Below are 19,076 nucleotides of genomic sequence, written 5' to 3' on the forward strand. Positions count from 1 at the left end.
TAAAGATATATTTCACTCAGTATCTGTGATGTCAGTTGCTTACTTTCTAATCACCAGAACAAGTACTGGCTAAGTAGTCTGCTGAGAGAAAAGCATTGTACTAATGCTTTTATAATCAACTCCATTATACGTCACAGTAATGTATCAAATATTGACTGTATTATTCTTTTTTTAGCCCAAAAATATGTTGATTCCAACGTGTTCGGCTTTTTCCTCAATGGAGTTAAAAAAACGTTACGTTAAAAAAATAATAAAGCAAGTAAAAAGCAACGCTAAATGCACATTCAGTTGAACCTGTCCTTTATTAGCATGCAATTTCTGCACGAATTTGTTATTCTAATGATCTTTGACATCGGTTAAGCTATTCAGACGTGAAACTTTAATCGCGAATGATTCATTCAAAACTAATAGAAAATGTATAGACCCAAATGATGTGCATCATTGCTTGTGACGTTACCACGCGAATAATATTTTAGTTTCACATGCCCTGTGTGCGCAGCGCCACGCAGCCCTCACGCCGCGATACACAGCGTTTCTTTTGCAGGTGATTTGCATGGTCCTCGACACTCTTAATGCCTCGCTCACTCACTCAGTGCGCGGCTAGTGTCACTGCCTGTGTCACATTTATGCGAATGAGACCACCCTCGAATCAGACAAATGAGGCCCTGCATCACAAATAATGTGTTTAATGTTACACAATCACTAAAATAAATGTTTGTCAGATAAGATTAATCAGACCATTTGCTGCTTCAATCGACTCCCTTCTCAATGTTACCGCATGCAAATTGGGTGTGCATGATTGACTGGCTTTATGGCCGAGCACTCAGACATACAGTACAGTACAGACTTGATGTATATTAAATGTAGCAAGGACACGCTGATGGCAGAAGGCCTGTGACAACATAGAGTACATAAACAATAAATTGTAATCATCATTAAGTTCAGCTATTTTTGGTGTAACAGGGGTAATGGTGCATTACATATTATAATTTGTGCTGCTTGCACTGTTTTCCGGTGGACTTCAACTGTTAGCAGAACATCGAGTTCCTTTCAAAACCTCTTCCTCTGTGTGATTATTTTGTGATCTGGATGTTCAAGGACAATCTGCCCTCAATATGCTTTTTGTGTTATTATGTGTTGCTTTATATTCATTTTCAATTTTTCGCTTTAGTGGTTTTGTATTGTATATTGTGGGGTAGACAGTGGGTGATGTTCAATGTATATCCCGAGGAAGCACATAGAAATAAATGAACAAAAAAAGGACATGTGCAATATGACAAAATAGGGGTTGATGTGTTCGTGATGGTGGTGGTGAGGAGTGGGCTGGGGGGTTGAATCAAAAGGGGAGAGGTTACGTGTGTGATTGTGTATGTACATGTTGCTTTCCTGATAAGATGGCCCCACACAATGGCTAAGTTGAAGGTTGCAAGCCCTTTTAAAAGGGAATCAAATGTCAGGTCTCAGTGTGAGCTCATGTCGTCCTCTTGCTTCATTAAAGCCTCCATCTAACTGAGCAAAGACCAAGTAGTTATTTCATGGTTCCGGGAAAAAAAAACCCAACCAAAAAAAAGCAGAAGAATTAAAATGATCTTCCATGAGATGGCAGAAAGTACAGAAAGTAAAGTATCTACCTGTTGCCTTTTATTCAACAGATGAAGTCAAGAATTCCTGTGAGTCCCTTTGTCTTCAACTAAAGAGTTGCAGAGTTCACAAAAGTTATTTTGCAAGTAAATGGAGACAGGATCAGCGTTATTTCAGCATTCAAACCTTTGACATTTTTGTTTGAGGGTGTGCCTTGAGATTTTTATCATGTAAAATGGTGTGCCATGTCTCTGTAAAGATTAGCAAACACTGCAATATACATTGAAATTAGTTTTAATTAATTTTCGGCAATAGCAATAATGCTTTCCAGGTTTCTTCGTGCTCCGGAATTAATCCGTTAAACGGTTTGCTCTTCCTAAATTGAACGCTGTCAATGTTGTACAATTTGGACTTGAAATATATTTTCATGGAAGCACCCTGCTTGTACTCTTAATGCATTTTCTTTAGTAGTGACTCTAAAATTGTTCAACGAACTTCCTGGGAATTGGATTGAGCTCCGCTTTAGAGATTCCACCGAAAATGAAAAAAAAAAAAGTATCTCAGAGTTATCTGACTAAACCTGATCCCATGTGTCATTCCCAATTGATGTAAGTCAGCTTTTGGGAACCATATGTCTATAAGGACTACTCACATTTGACACACTAACTTTTCCCTCATTGTTCCTTTGGATCCTTTGCAAATTTAAGGCCTCGTTTTGAGAAAGTGGTGTGATCCATTGCATGTATCCTTTTCAGATAGTACAAAGTACACCGATTGCATGCCGTCGACGCCACGGCATTGGCTTTCTCTCCTCCTCTGTAGCCTTCTTTGATATAACTGAAGTTGTCATGCTTAGTTTGCCCAATTCATTGACATGCAACAGGATCCCATGCTCCCCAACAATTGCGTAATGACAGTGTCATCTGGGTACCATTTCTCCATGTGTAAGTCCTCACCAGAGCAGCCATGATAAGTGCTGGGCCATAATGACAATGTCAAATTCTAATATTTTCAAACGGTGTGGCTCATGTAGGTTCTTATTTACCATTTGAGGCAGAGTCTTGTTTATATGCATGACTACAAGCTCTATGTGCAGTATTTGGTGATGTGTCTGCTGCATGTGCCACATGCATGGATCCAGACTTTTACTGGCAAGTGTAATTTGGTGGCTTGGTGATGACGTGCTGCCTTCACAAGTAAAAATACAATTCTTTATTTATTTATTTTTTAATTTTATGTATACTCAAAGTTTTCTTCGGACTCTTGACTGTGGCTTCCACAAGTAATAACGGCCGTCATGGTCATGGCTCTACAATTTTATTTGTATGACATGACTGTATCCTCCCCCTCAAAACAAGGGAGTTCAATACGGCAAAGAAAAAGTCATGGAATGGGGTATTTTGACGAAAGCACATCAGATACATTTTATTAGTTATGTATTAATAATTGCCACCTACCCAGTTAAAACTCAACCGTTTTTTGTTTTCATGATGATTGCCGATCGTAATGTGAAAGTAACAAAAACATTTGACTATCTCGTGCCTTCACTTAATTTTAATACTTAACCTCAACTTAGAGAACAACTTAGCTTCTGGTAATGTTGGAATTATTTAGAATTTGAGTCCGCTTACTTTAATTTTGGTGTATTCTTCTGTTCTCCCTCTTATTAAAAATCTGAATTTTTAGAAACTCAAACGTACGCCACTTCTGTTGTATTTGCTTTGTACATACTGGTACTTATGTTTTGCCAACAAATCCTTCAGCATTTTAAATATGAAGAACAATTTCAGCATTTAAATGATTATTACCATATGTGACACAGATATTTAATTGAAATTACACACACTTGACATACAGTCACTTTGTGTGTGTGTGTGTGTGTGTGTGATATTCAGAAACCCTCAAGATCACATTCATGATGAACTCGCTAGAAGAAAATGCACATTGCAGATGCGCGGTGTGTGTGTGTGTGTGTGTGTGTGTGTGTGTGTGTGTGCGCGTGTGTGTGTGTGTGTGTGTGTGCGTGCGTGTGTGTGAGCAGCAGTCCGTGTTCATTGTCTTCCTGATGCAAAGTGATGTGCACTAATTCTACATCTGGTCTGACCAAACAGGGCTCAAAAGTTCAGCCAAGATAAAAAGAAACAAAATTCTTTACAACTTCCCCTCCGTTGTTACTTATAAATTCAATTTGATCTGTTCTACTTTTCAGTTAAAAATGCGTTGATCGGAGTAACGATATGTGTGGCTGTGTTTTTGCTCGCCAAGTTTGGGTGTATTGAACATCATGTCGCAAATTTGCGCCAAACCCTTGGATTATTTTGCAAGAAATCATTCCAACAAGTGAGGCCACAGTATGCTCTAACATTGGAGATTCATCATACCCACTGAAGCAAATAAAAAGACGAAAACCGGAGCCTATTTGGTGCTTCTTAAGTGGCTTTAAGGGAAACTGTTTATGCATATCCACCCAGCCGCTGCAAAGCGTGAACTCCAATTTGTTTTATGCTGCCGCTGTACAGAAGAACGCTAGGCTGTCACCTACCGACCTAAGTCCCGAGAGGAGAATCTATTCATTATTCAGAGTCACTACTGAGCAGAAGCTGCGACATTGTCATGTATAACAAATTGCGGTTGTGAACACGCCGAATTTGTATCTGCTTACAGAGGCTGACTGCATTATACATACTGCAGGTGCCGCTGAATGCGTGGTAATAGGATGGATGATGGATAGCCAAGCTACACGGGCTTCCATTCTTGGGTTATTCATCTACACAGTATTTATGTGCTTATTTATATATTGCTTCACCCAGAATGACCCTCAAAACACAGGATGGCGCACGAGGGCCCCAAGGAGGTTGAGTTTTGGCCATTCGAGAAATGGACGCTGAGCTGTTTGAGGTCTGGAAGTCTTCTCTTTAGCAAGTGTCGGATATGTTGATGTCAGTGTTGACATGCATTGGTGGGGCAGGCTGTGACGTTTGTTGACTCCCGGTTGCTCTTTTACCTTAGCCAGAGGAATAAACCATGAGGTTGTTTTCTCTAGAGGGTTATTTTCTTTTTCAAACTATACATACGTGAGGTCATTCCAAACATATTTCCAAATCCATTTCATCAAATTTAAGTCATGCACAGTCATCAGATGACTGCCTTTTACTGCTGCAACTGTCTTGCGTTTCACTTTTCCAAAATAATTTTGGTTCGCCCAGTAAGTCCAAAGACTTGTGATAATAACGTACGATCATGAGATAAGGGTGACGTTTAATCCTGGAGAACCCACGGAGTCAAATTTGGCCCCTATAAATTCTGCTTCTCAAATGCTACCCTTAAATACCAAAGGGTTATATTTGGCCCTAATCCTAATTTAGGATTAAAGTATTGAAGATTTGAAAAAACATATATTTTGGTGTTCAGTGAACATATAGCTGTCATTTAATGTATAATTCATCATTTTCCAAAGAAGAAAAAGGTTCTTGGGTTCTCCAGGGCTAAGAATGAAAATCGAAGAACGAAAATGTCAGAGGCTTGAATTTCACAATGTCATTTTGAATTAAGAAAGTTGAAGAAAGCGTTCAATGTGCAGCTCAGGGATGAATACACGAGGTGATGATATTTTTGCATTAGAATGACATATTACTATCAAAATCAATGGTTTGGAAATAATCTTGTGAGTTCTTGCTTCATGGAGCAAGTGAATGAGTCATCATCACAAATACTTTCACTTTGCCGCGTACAACATGGCTGCGGCGTCAACGTATACTCAAGATAACATCTATTTGTATGTACTGTAAACGTTATCCATGATGATACTTGTTTTTTTGTGGGTTCTTTTTGTATTCACGACACGACACGTCATGGCCCGTGTCCGGCTCCCGTTTATGCATGAACTGTATTTTCCCTGAGAAACATCATTACTGACCACCTCAGTTCTTAAGCATCACCACGACATTTCATCTGCCAGCAGTACCGCAAAACAAATATCAGCCTTGCTACTCCATTCTCCACAACTGTTCTCCATCATATGCATCTCAACAGCCCGTGGCAACGACATGCTGGCAGCTTCAGATGAGCCAAAGTGGGAAAGAGAAAGGGGGGGTGGGGTAAAGAGGGGTGAATCGGGCCGTAGATCAGGGCAGAGAGGATGGCGACACGGCCAGTAGGTGACAGGGGAATAACATCCCTTTCTCCTCAATCGACAGGGACCATAACTCCTGTCTCTCCAGGGACAGATTGAGAAAGGCAATAGCCCAAGGGGTTGTGAAGCTCGGATGCTTAGGAGAATTGAAAGTTAAAAGAAAAACGATGTTTGCTGAGCCACGACTACTGCTTCAGTCGGAATTTTCAAAAGGCCTTTTTCTTACACTTTTTTCATGCTGTCCATATATTACCAGACGCAAATTATCCAAGGTTTATTAAATACCATGTACTTTAAATAATGCACCACTAAGTTATCACAAGATTGTTTTTGCACCCATCTATTTGTTGCATTACCACTTGGGCCAGGGACTAGAAGCCCTGTCCACCTTGGCCCGATTGCCACTCAGTCATGGAGCCAGCACATAAAGACAAGCAGCAGTTCACTTTTTTTTTTTTTTTGATACAGTGATGCAATTTTCAGTCTTCAATTATAATATGTCAACATATTTCTTCAGGAAACCAGAATAGGCCCTTAAAGAATGCACTCAATTGACACTTTTACACTCTCCTTGGCACCAAATTATAGCAAGAACGGCACGTTTGTAATTCATATGAACTTATAATGATAAAGAATAGAAGAGAAAATAACTTGATTAGGGCTAACGATTATTTGAATAATCGATCACTTATTTTGCTTTACTCTATCACTTATTTTGCTTTAATTTCCATATTTCAAATTGATATCATCATTCTGATCCAATTACCACAAAAATATTGTTTTCCAAAATAAAATAAAATGTTTTATTTCGATTCAACACAAATATAAGTTTTTGTATATCGCAATGCAGATCTTCACAGCTAAAAACTACAATTATAGTACAGTGATCCCTCGCTATTTCGCGGTTCGTTTATCGCGGATTCAGTGCATCGCGGATTTTTTCAAACATATTCATAAAAAAAAAGTTTATTTTTTTCATATACATCTCGCGGACTGTTTGAGGACTTTTTGCGGACTTAAAACAAATTGTTATGATTTTTTTTTACCTGTATATGGTAATTGGTCGCTACTTCGTGGATTTTCGTTTATCGCGGGTGGTTTTGGTCACCATTAACCTCGATAAACGAGGGATTACTGTAAAAAAAAAAAAAAGCCAATCTGACAGTGACAATCAAAGCAGAGCATGATTATCATTAATGACATTTTCCCTGTTTCTCCATATTCCACTTCAGGAAATATACATTTTCTTGACTATTCATTGTAGGGACGTGAAGAATAACTGATATGCATCAATGCATGGAAATGCGCAGGGATGAAGTGTGTGCGTTGGTAGAGCAGCTGTGCATTGATAACATTTGGCGATGGAATCAAGATACATCGGTATCTGTATCGATACAGTGTGATCCATTTATTTAGTGTTTATTTGTATTCATCATTTATGAATGTGATCTAACTATCATTTGGGGTAAGGGACTGTAAACATGGTCACTGGTTAAACCAGCACACCCACTGCAATAGTCTGTACTGCTTGTGTAGTTCAGAGCATCTGTATTATATATTTTTTTTGTCCAGTTGTCCACTTCTGCAGTAAAATCGGTAGTGTTCCCAGCACTTTCGATTGCAAATTTGTTTGTATATTCCTTCTGTCCTCGCCATCCTCAACGCATTCAAGTTTATTGTGATACTACTAGCATGACCAGCCTCTCTTCGTAAAAGGCAGTCACTCTCCGTGATGACATTGTCACCGTCTGACATGAACATGGAGGAGTCCGTCAGTGCCTCGGAACTGTCTTGGGCTAAGATAAGATAAGATAAGATATCCTTTATTTGTCCCACACTGGGGAAATTTACAGCCTCCAGCAGCAAGAATGTAGGCAGAAAGAAGAAGAAAAAACAAACAAACACCGTTCAATTAAGTGCAATATAAATACAAAATGGATAAATCGCAGTGCTATTTACAGTTGTTTTCCACATCATTTAATTATTATTAATATTATTGTTGCTATTTTTTATTCAGCAGCCTGACAGCAGTTGGTAGGAACGAGCGTCGGTATCTCTCCTTCTTGCAGCGCGGGTGTAACAGTCTCTGGCTGAAGGAGCTACCTTATGGCTAGCAACCCATAAAAGCTGTGAACAAAGAGTGCGAACTTTTTCTGCTCGTGTGAAGAAAATAATACATGCTGTAGCCTTTTTTTTTTTCCAGATATCCAAAAATAGTGTCATTGCGACAATGACCCGTGCAATATTGCAAAGATGCGTAATAAGTTGTATGTGGAATTGTATGCGATCGTTTATTTTTTTATAATACCGCGAGTCTCTGACAAAAATAGGGGAAGAAAAATATACATGTACTCTTACAAGTATGTACACAATACATGTACATTAATACATCATTTAAAACAGTTTTTGTTCACATTTTACATATACTATTACACATCATATCATATTTTTACATGCATGACAGCAAGGTCGTGCTTTATTGAACCAATTTAAAAACCTTGAAAGAGGACTGCCCCGCTTACTCAGCATCATAAGCATCTCGAAATTATTAGAGTAATAGCTTTGTTTTGATGGTGTGATGCCATTTTATGTCATATTTGTAACATTTTACTGTACATACTGAGTATTGCAATGAAGCTTAAATTGAAGAAAATCATGAATTGAAATTGCAATATCGATCAGAAAAATCGCAAATTCATAGAATCATTCAGCCCTGATACGCAGGCATCAAGCTTTATCGACTGCATATAAAAATTGATTAGGATCATTACATTGATCCTATTGTTGATCAATATATGTTTGTGCATGGGATGTGATAGGGTAGATTGATTCCGAATATAAACAGTAAACGTGTCTGTTGACATGTACGTATTGCAGGGCCTTTTATGTTCCTCCTTAGCAAACTCTGTCCTCGTGGGTGTGTGTGTTTTACGTGAATAGGAAGTCCGAAACACCCCATTAATGTCATTTTCAAAAATGTTGAAAATGACAAAAACGGACAGAACATGATTTTTCCCAGGGCGGCGATGATATGCACAATTTGAAGCATGTGCAGATTAGTTATGTTTCAGGATTTATTTTGGGGGATCAAATTAAAAGAGCACAAACACGCACAGGGGCAGGTTAGTCCTCCTCCACACCGGTACCTGCTCCGCTGAAGGTGAAAGAAGTGCTCGCTTGAGCTCATTGAAAAGTAGATGTGACAGTAAATTTTTCAGGCCCTTGTGAGATGGGAGATCTTGTTATAGCAGTCAGGATGGGGGTCAGGGCAGTGGCTGCTTGATGATTGAGGAAAAGAGAAGTAAATTCATTCTGCTTCGGGCACTTTGTCAAGTGCCAGTAGCTTACCGTTGAGAGCCACTCACCCATCACCGTGTTACGGCCCCAGAGGTCACATCCCTTGCCATAAATCTAGCTCAACTCCTCGTCTGCTAAACCTATTGCCTTCCACCGGCTGAGCACGAGCAGCGAGAGGCTGCAGCTGGTAGTCCTCATAGTCACTCAAACGAAAAAAAAAAAAAGACAAGAGAATATAAATGGTGCTGATGGTGTAAGGAGCAGGGCTTTGGGTGTTTCGGAGCCATTTAAAGGGTGTTTGGACAAACGTGCTATGTGAGACTGTATCGTTTCACGTTGACTCATCACCTGGCCTTTGAGCTGTTTTTTATTTCGTAGACATTTCTCCTACCAACACTACAGTGTGCAATAAGAATGATTTATTTATTTTTATTTTTTTTGTCGAACAAAAAGCTCTGACAGTTTCAGTAAAATCGACTATAAGTAAAGTCATTGCGTTGAATACAGCTCTTGAATTAAATTCACCTAAAACTGTCATACTTGGTCGACACTTGGGGGACTGTGCATAAACTACTGACGATATATAAATTTTTAACTGCCAATTAAACTTTGCAGGATAATTAAAAGGCTGCAGGTGCACAGGAGAGAGATTGTTAAAAGGAAAAAGTGCCGTCTTTCTCAAACACGTTACAAAAATCCATCAGAACAGGCAAGAGCTTGAAGGAGATAGTGGGAATGCCGGGGGGGGGGGGCAACGTATAGTATACCCCAAAAAAAGAGCAGGATTGATCAAAAATGTCTTGATCGTGATGGTTTTACTGATTTTAATATTCACCATGTTTTTCTTCATCAATGAACAAAAGCGCGACAGTAGCCAAACTACATATGGAGGTACTTCTTGTCATTTCGAAAAGTCAAATTAGTTTTTCGCTTTTGAGATAATGAAGCGAGTGGAAACATCCTTTCACCTGTTTTGATGAAGAAAATTGCTTTCCTGGGTATGTGCTATACTTCCAGAATTATTACAAAAATACAATCGGTGGAGCAACTTCATTTTTAATTTTTGAAAAAAACAACATTTGCCTTAAGAAATATGACTTTTGAGCTTTGTAAGACACTGCCAATCTCTGATATAATTAATTCACGTGTCGCCTTTGCTCTAGTTCAATTATGTGAATACTCCATCAAAAATTAACCTTGTGGCAATTTCAATTTGTTGCACAATGATGAGGGCGTTTGGTACATCAAGGCTGATGATCTCTTTACAGGTAGCTATCCATCAAGTTATTTTGTGAAATTAAATGTGCTTTTTGAACACGGTTTAACAGATGAATGCAAATGAACACACTGTCACGAGACAACGGACACTAGCCTTCTTCCATAAATCGATAATAATATCAAAAATGAATTTCTCAACATGTGATCTGAACACTTTTCCAAGCAAGTAGCGAAGGCATCCATTATTAAGGAAACCTTTTGATCTGCGGGTGGATGTTTTTTTTAAAAATTGTGAGTAGGCTGTCTCACATGATCTGCTCCTTTTTTTTTTTTTTTTTTAAGTATGTCATCATACACCATAATTACACCTGCCCCAACTTTGTGGGTATGTTTTTTGAAGTAGATTTTTCTTTTTCTTCTTACGGCATATGCGTCTGTGCATTCCCTTCTCCGAGATGTAGTATCGCAGCACCAAGCTGCTTTCAATATAAACCTCTTATTAGATGGTGATTATCTTGCCTGCGTCTGGCTTCTTTCAGTCACTGACTTGAAGTCGGAGAGGCCAGGGGCACACGAGGAAGAAAGGAGTGAAAACTTCCTGAACCTAGCTTTCACCTCCCACCTCTCAACTCCAAGTGTACCCCACAAACTATCAACCACCAACCTTATTTAGGCTGTTTTTTTTGGGGGGATGGGGGGTGTTCATGACCAAGAATGGTGTTTTGTTAGTTGAGTGTATTACAAATACTAAATGGTCTTTGAAAGAGAGTAATGTAGATTCAAGAGACAGAGCTCTATTCATCTTGTTTCAAATATTTTGCAACTTTAGCATTAAATTTTACTTGGTGAATGAACTAACATACTGTATTTCTATGACTAAAATAATAACACAAATTCACCTTAACGTTGTGCGTGTGTGCTTGCATGCGTGCGTACGTGTGTGTGTGATTGTGTTCGGCGCCAGCACTGGTATTTCTGAAGGCCTTGGACAGATTACATTTACATGGCCACACAAAGAAGGTGAAATTACATTGGACAAGAAAAAAAATCTGTCAGCCAAGACACACGCTATCAAATGATGACAATAGACTGTTGGATATGAATGAATACGATTGATCTAATTTGTAAATTGTAGTTGCCTCGTTGCACGCCACTGCATCAGCCCATACATAGAACCAGAAATGTGCTATGTAACGCAGTTATATCCTTTGAGTGTTCAAAGGATGATGACAGTTTTGTTACCTTCCCGTGGTCTCCAAATGAGAATGTTTCCAACTCTGAAATGCCAGCAGCTACACGGTGATTAGGAATTGAGGAAAAATTAAATGAACTGAAAATAAGACAGAAGGAAGACATAGATGACAGGCAGAGAAAAAAAATAGCCGGGAAGGGGTCTTCATAGGACCCCACTGCTCAGCTGTCATTCTGTTGGCTTCCAAAGAGTCACACAATGGACTGGACAGATGGTCCCAAACGCACCGCAGTGAGCTTGACTCTATTAAAAGCTGTTTGCTTCATGCCAGACGCCAACAAGATCTATTTGTTTCTCATTTGGATGTACATGTTTAACGACCAGCTTTTGTTGTTGCAAGAAACCCTCTTGCGTGTTTTGGCCACAAAATGGCCATCACAAGTGTGACTATGATGTCGGTGTTTATTTTGAAGATAATCAAGAGACAATCAAAAGCAACACATGAATGTGTTCAAACAACAGTACTGTGGCTGATTTGCACCGAGTGGCTGTCAGCCAACGCTGCAGCGTATGGGGAATTTATGGCTGATAACCAATAACTGGATAACCATACAAATATCGGCCCTTATGCTCTCCCCACCACAGGCAACCTGCACACAATTTTACTCCCTACCTCCCTGCGCTCTCCTACCGCTTGACTTCCTAAAGTGCAGCTCTGTCACCTCGGAATGATCAACTACTCCAACATGCTGACCTTTCTCCGTCTGGCCTTTTCCCTGCCTTGCTGCTCTCTCGCATGTAGATGAGTCACAGACCAATGAAGATATTTTGCTCTTCTTTTGGTTTGTGGGCGGGAAAGTCAAGCATTGACATCGTGAAATTAATTCTGGTAGTAGTTTATGGTGCCCGACCCATTTTCAGATTAACCGTTGGTCGAGGTGATTCATCTCAACACTGAGAGCCTGTTCGAGAGTTGACATGACAGGCGATACAGGTAGCTCAGACAAATTGGGCGGATGTTTCGATGACGATGCACAGACAGATGTGGTGTCCATAAATCTGTCTGCACCATTTCAATTTTGTGACATTACCAAATAAACCGATCGCTTAACATTAAAGGAGCACTTGCTCAAACAAATAGATTTCCTTCCAATCATTCTTATCGTATCTGATTTTCAGATGACAGCCATTGTACTAAAAAAAATCTTGAACATTTGACACAAGAAGAAACAAAACATACTTCAAAATCTTCAATAATAATTGGAGTACCGTTGTTTTTATATTTTCATTCATATCAGGAAACTCACTCGCCAATGATGCGACTACAATACAATGTACATACAATGCCATACAATGACAACAATTGCATCAACAATGACTGAATCGTCACAGGCTTAAACAGAAGCATAAATCGCTCAAAAATCGATGTATAGATGAATGCTGACTGAGGTAACGCCGTAGATCACAAAAACTGGACTGGAAGTTAATGGTTGGTTACCCTTTATCATTTTTCCAGTTCGATTATTCAAATTGGGGCCTTAAATTTCGTACAAGCCGTTATGGTTCTGGACCAGTCCGGAACAGGAGCGGATCCCCCAAACGCAGACAAGGATAAGATCGAGTACAAAAAAAGGTGTCCAAAAACGACAAGGAAAAGCCAATCAATGAATAAAAGAAAAACACCAGGTTGGGTCGCCCTTCTGGTTTCGCAGAACCTCGGTTGTGGCAGAGAGTCTCAGAGGAACTTAATCCGTGGTGGAAAATGCTGCGTAGCGCACAGTCACCAAAGCCACTTTTCTGCCGCGAGAATGCGGATAATTCTGTTATGGTTCTGGACCAGTCTGGAACAGGAGCGGAACCCACAAACAGACAAGGATAAGATCGAGTACAAAAAAGTTTCATTTTCAAAATAAATAACGCTACTAACAAAAAGAGCTTGCAAAAGGCAAGAGAAAAAAAAACGCAAAATCACAAAAACGACGAGCAAAAGCTAAACAATGAATACAACAAAAACGCACTAAGGATCACAATACCAAAACAAAACAGAGATAACAAGAGAAACAAACCAGAATACAAGCACGACTAGGAACGAGATCAAGATTGATGAAGTTCTAGAAAATAAGCACTTGCACGTTAGACACAAGCCAGGCGAATATTCCGACAACTGATGATGGCTTGGCAGTCTCTTATATCAGGTGACAGATAATGACATGATGAGAAACTGGTGCGAAATGGGAGGGAGGGCTCTCCATTGCCACCTGCTGGAGACAAAACAAAACCTTGACACAAGCTACCATAATAATTGGTTATTTAATCACTGATCAGACATTGGAGCTGCAATTCATAGGAAAATTGTGTCACAAATGATGTGAACGTGCTAATTCAATGTCTGTGAGCCGCTATTACGTCTTAGCAATGCAGTACTTAATCAGGCAGTGTGTGCAGCTGCAGATCTGAACGCATGAAAAGTGGAATGATTGGCGCCAATCGATGTGCATGGTATCATTAGCCATTCTTCTCCAATGGGCTCCTGTTGATGATCGTTCACCTTTATTAATGATTGTTCACCTTTAGAGCCCCCAGTAATTGTTTCTTCAGCTTCTGTTTCATATTATGATACGTGAATTTGAACTTCAAAGCATTTAGATAGATAGGAAGACTAAAACAGGCAATCTCATAAAATAATCCCAGGATTGTTTTATTTTTGTGTATCTACTCAATAAAAGTCAATTATTTGGGATTGTTTCTATTATTTTTTTCTGTCATGTGTGATGGGTTCACTTTTTATGTTTTTGTTTTCCTGAAACATTTTGCTCACGTGACTGTCGTCCGAGAAAGTTGACTTCACAGATTGAACAGTGCACATGCATGTCTCTGTCTCCAGCTCAGCTGTCCCTTCCTTGTGTTCCAACGGAGTCCAATTCCTTCGCCCTACGTTCCACAGGCACTCATCTGCATAGAAAGGTAACTCACTCCTTTTGCACATGTCCACATAATGCAGTCATTTGTAATGTTGCCTTCAAGGTTGGGGGTTATCAACTGACTTTGAGCTTTCAAACCATTGGACTGATTCAATCTGTGTCCAGGCTGAACAGTTCTGTGGTAAGAGACAGTCAGCGCTAAAAGCTTATTTCGCCAGATGCTCCTGGTTTTGTTTAATTGGGAAATATGTATATTTATTTAAATTCCATGCCTAACACCACCAACAGTGCAAAAGTTAAAACTAAACCAGATAAATATTCACTCATGACACATTAGATTATTGTGCATACTATATATTTTCCAAGTCTGAAAATATACTTTATACTGTACTATAATTTCTATTCTACCAGTACAGGAGATGATACTACGCTACTTTAATTCAAATTCAGTTTAACTTAAAAAAAAAATACATTTATAGGACTTGCTAGAGCTCAAATGATCCAATCATAGGAAACCATCTAATATTCAACGAATTCACCCCAACCCTCTCTTGCTCTTTTCTGTCTGTCATTTGCACACAAGCACATGTTCATTTCCATGGTATTTGTCTACATGTCCCCCTAGTGACCAACGTAAGTACTACATAACGGCCATGCAGGGCTTTCCCACAACAGTGTATTAAATCATTTTGATTGCATGTATTATTTCTCAAGGTACAAGTCTACTACTAATAAATCACTTATTATGATGAGTCTAAAAGTACAAAGGTTTTAACAACATTACAGATACACTATCACTAAATGAGAATCAGCTAAAATATGTTGAAACATACTTTTCAAAATCAGTCGACATCTGTCACCATCATTATCGTTTTCTCTATCTGCTTTGTTGCCAAACAACTGCTATGTAACAATGTCAGACTGCCCTACCTCCAAAGAGATTGAAGCTGACTCTCCTCTCCATCCAGCTTTGTTGTTTCTTCTCAGATGTTGGGTGGTCCTTGTCTCTCGCATTCTCTTCCACTCTATCTCCTTTTCACTCATTGTCAAGTTCACAGCGTCTGTTTCTCTTTGAGCTTCACGGCATCCAGCCATGGGCTGAAACTCAATACTTGAGTATACACAATTAAGTTCACACCAGAGGTTATTGGATGGAAGTATGGTCCCATTCTGCAAAACGTGTGAATCAACTGGAGGATGGGAGGTTAGGAGTGCTGGCAGGTTATTTGGTCAAGGTTAAATAAATATTGGAGGTTAGCAATGTTATAAGCTGCATTGCCTGGATTTTACCCTTTGAGGCCTTTGCTTTGCAATTAAAAAAAAAAAGATGTGTCAGTGTTGAGTTTCTGTGCAGTAGACCTGTTTCAGAGTGGGCAATGTCTAATATTGAATCATAAAAGGATTCAATGGGTAAATAAATGTTTTACAAGGCAAAGGGCAGAACTTTTCATTTTCATTTAAAATCCAATTCAAGTGTTGTTTTGCTTGCAAAGCACAAAATATTTACAGAAAAACAACACATTTTCAAATGTTGGATTTTGTTCCAAAGTATGCTCAATTCTTGACTGGACCAAATGAAAGACCAACACAATTAGTGAAAAAAATGGACAAATTCTTTCAATGGAACAAAACAATATTCCTGGTTTTATCTCACCCCAGCTGACCTTCGCAGCCTGTTGAGTGTTTCGGTGTTTTTCCCTGTTGTTAACATGCCATTGGGAGACCCATGACAGGCCACTTTAAGACACCTCAAATACACACAATTGCCCCCCGCCCCCACTAACCCCCACACACGCAAACACTAATGGCAGAATGAGTCATTCAGTTATTTGATGGGCGGTGCATGAATGTGTCAGGAGTGTTTTGGGGGTTTCCTGTTTTGGCCCGTGTGCCTCATGTGCTTCCTGGCAGGGGGCTGGTGGTGTCATGTCATCTTTGGGACTGGCGATACACATGCGATTTTCCCAAGGGGTAAACTGATATGGTATAAATAATAGGACATGATAGAATAAGGTGTTTGTCTTGCTGCAATCAAACCATTTGTGACATCTTGTCAAAACACTCTACGCCTCAGTATTTTTTTTGTCCTAAAAATACTCTGCTTAGGATTTAAATACTTTCCATCGAATAAGAGGTCAAATGTCAACTTTATATTGTCTCCTATATTTGTGGTGAAAACGACAATCACATCACATGCCTTAACTTTGGAGAAAAAAGGTCCTGTGAGCACAAAATATTATTTCAAATCCGTAAAATAGTGCATTAAACCATGCACACACATTTTTTTGCTTTAATAGAAATATCTGGAAATGTTTATATCTTACGCCAATTCACCCATACATACAAACTGTCCACACTCGCGGTAGGAGAAGCAGTGGTCATGTTCCATTAATCCAAAGCAAGCAGTGGGGATTGATCAATTAGCCCTGCTTAAAGGTGTGGCTCAGCCTGATCAATAACACTGATCACCAGCCAAAGGTTTTTCATTAAGACTAGCTGTGCTGCATGAATGGACTCGATTAGCATAAATCACTCGAGCTGTGAGGAATGCCAAGGCTCGGTCTTCCTGTGCAACCCAATGAATGACAAAGAATTTTACAATAAATGAAATATAGTTGGATTCATAAACTTGATGATAAAATAATCAATGGCTTGGATTAGCACTCTTCATTTTACCAAGACAGTTTTATGCTTCTGACTTAACCAGAACCATTCTCAACTGCCGCATGTCTGTGCTTGGTTGAGAGCATGTTGAGACCCCTCGCATCAACCCAATTACAACTATTGCAGTGGACCCCAGCATAGCAGCAGACCCCCCCCCCCCCCCCCCCCACAAGCTTTAGTCAATATTAACAAAAACATTTGTGTTTATTCCACACCGTACGACCATTCCTGATATCCTCGTGGTGCACAATGAGTCCCTGCATTTCTGGTAGAAAACCCAAGTAAGAAGAGGCGTAATGGAAATGCATTTAATGGCGGTTGGAGACTTTATTCATGGAACCGCAGCATTACAGCTCTGTCCACTAGGGTTTAATATTGCGGTTTGATAAAAATGTATTCATTTACTAGTGCCTGGATGTTATGTTAGCGTCCTGACACACACTTCATCCAAATAGCCTTTATTTTTCCATTGTGATTTTCCCTTTTGTTTTTAGTTACCTGAAAAACAGCGGATGTTGCTCCATAGTGATAATTCAGATCCACGAATCCAGCGGAACCCAGGGGATCAGCCACAGCGTAAAACACAAAAACTGCCACTGACAAACTCACCTTTCTCACCCTCTCCCAACCCCCGGCGGGGCTCGGGGCCATTGTTTCACTTATACAATCCACAATGAATTAAAAAATGGCCACACTTTGTTCAGTGAAGCTGATGCATACTGTTGTCACGGAACCTGTCGTTAATGTGCCATCACCGCATTTCACATCCTCGGCAGACACAGGCAGAGTTTCCTCCATCTGTGAGTGCGCGTGTATGTGTGATGTGTGTGTGTGGGGGGGGGGGGGGGTGTTGCATGATAGAGAAAAAGACAGGCTTACTGTAGAAGTGCAAGAGATGAGTCGAATGAATAACAGAGGTTGGTAGGTAGGTCATGTGTGTGTCACTGCATGTGTGTGGGTGGATGTTTTTGCACATATAGGAAGGGAGTGGGTCACGGAGATATTGAGGCAGATGGGAAGAGATCATCCTGCTTTTGCCATGGCTTGCAGCTTCTTTTCTTGACATGGTTACAATGACATGGGCAGTTGCTCATTTGCTTGAGCACAAGCATTCTGCATATACAGTCTTCATGAAAATCTATAATATACATAAACATATGGATTGGATGTTACCACACAAACAATTTAACCCTTATAGGAACCCCACCAACTCACTATTGGATGCTTATGCAAGTATGAACTTCAGATGTTCATCATAGATTTAGATAAAAGCCTCAGGAATTCAAAAGGGTTCGATGATTCCCTCGTTGGGCTGTACGGGAGAAGATTGATATTTCCGTGCGCTTTAGGTGGGTGGGAGTGGGTGATATGGATGGATAGATGACACCCACATCCACCTCCACTGGGGAGAGGAAGTCCCTATCAGAGCACAACAGGAAAGAGACAGAGAGAAAACAAGTGTCTTTTTGGTCATTAAATCACTTCCTTTTTGGCCTACTTCCCCTTCAAACTCTTCATCCTCCCAGCACGCTTAAACCAGCCTTTTAGAGGACAGAGCAGTTGATGAAGCATCTTGATCTCTGTGCAGAACTGTGCATCTTCTTTTGCTTTTTAAAGGACAGAGGTGCCCAATCTTTTCTGACCCAAGATCTGCTTTTCAAGCAGCCCGTCTCCAGAGATCGACCGGTTCAGTGTCGGCATCGCAAAGTCACACACCTTTTCCAGCGTGCATTAACTAACCCCACACCACTTTTTTCTTGTTGTCATACAACCACGAGAGAAAACATCGCTCTCTCTCTGCTGCTCTTTCACATGTCCGTGCATGCACGCGCGCGCATAGCCAGAACTGACCCTACCATGAACGAAAACACAAATATATACCAGATACAGATACAAGGTAGATCTGTGAGTTTGAAAAAAGGAAATCGCTGGCTATCCAAACAATGACACGTTGTCCTCCTGCAGATGCGTGTCGGTCTGCATCTGGTGCTTTGATCGTCATCGTTTTCAGGAAACATCAACTGCCTTCTTTCACAACACAAAATTAACACCTTCCATGTTGTGTTTTCAT

At 40.0% G+C, this 19,076-nt stretch overlaps 1 protein-coding gene across 1 annotated transcript in view; it reads left to right on the top strand.

The window, feature by feature from the left end:
* Window positions 1-19,076, top strand: part of LOC147202192 (adhesion G protein-coupled receptor D2) — a 73,763-nt gene that overhangs the window by 45,334 nt on the left and 9,353 nt on the right. The window contains exon 23 of the mRNA XM_086116670.1: window positions 14,305-14,384. Within this exon, the coding sequence (XP_085972796.1) occupies window positions 14,305-14,384 (80 nt within the window). The remainder of the gene's footprint in view (window positions 1-14,304; window positions 14,385-19,076) is intronic.

Source organism: Hippocampus guttulatus, chromosome 7 (assembly GCF_054856545.1).
Source record: "Hippocampus guttulatus isolate MCC_2025c chromosome 7, RoL_Hgut_1.0, whole genome shotgun sequence".
In the NCBI taxonomy this organism is placed as follows: domain Eukaryota; kingdom Metazoa; phylum Chordata; class Actinopteri; order Syngnathiformes; family Syngnathidae; genus Hippocampus; species Hippocampus guttulatus.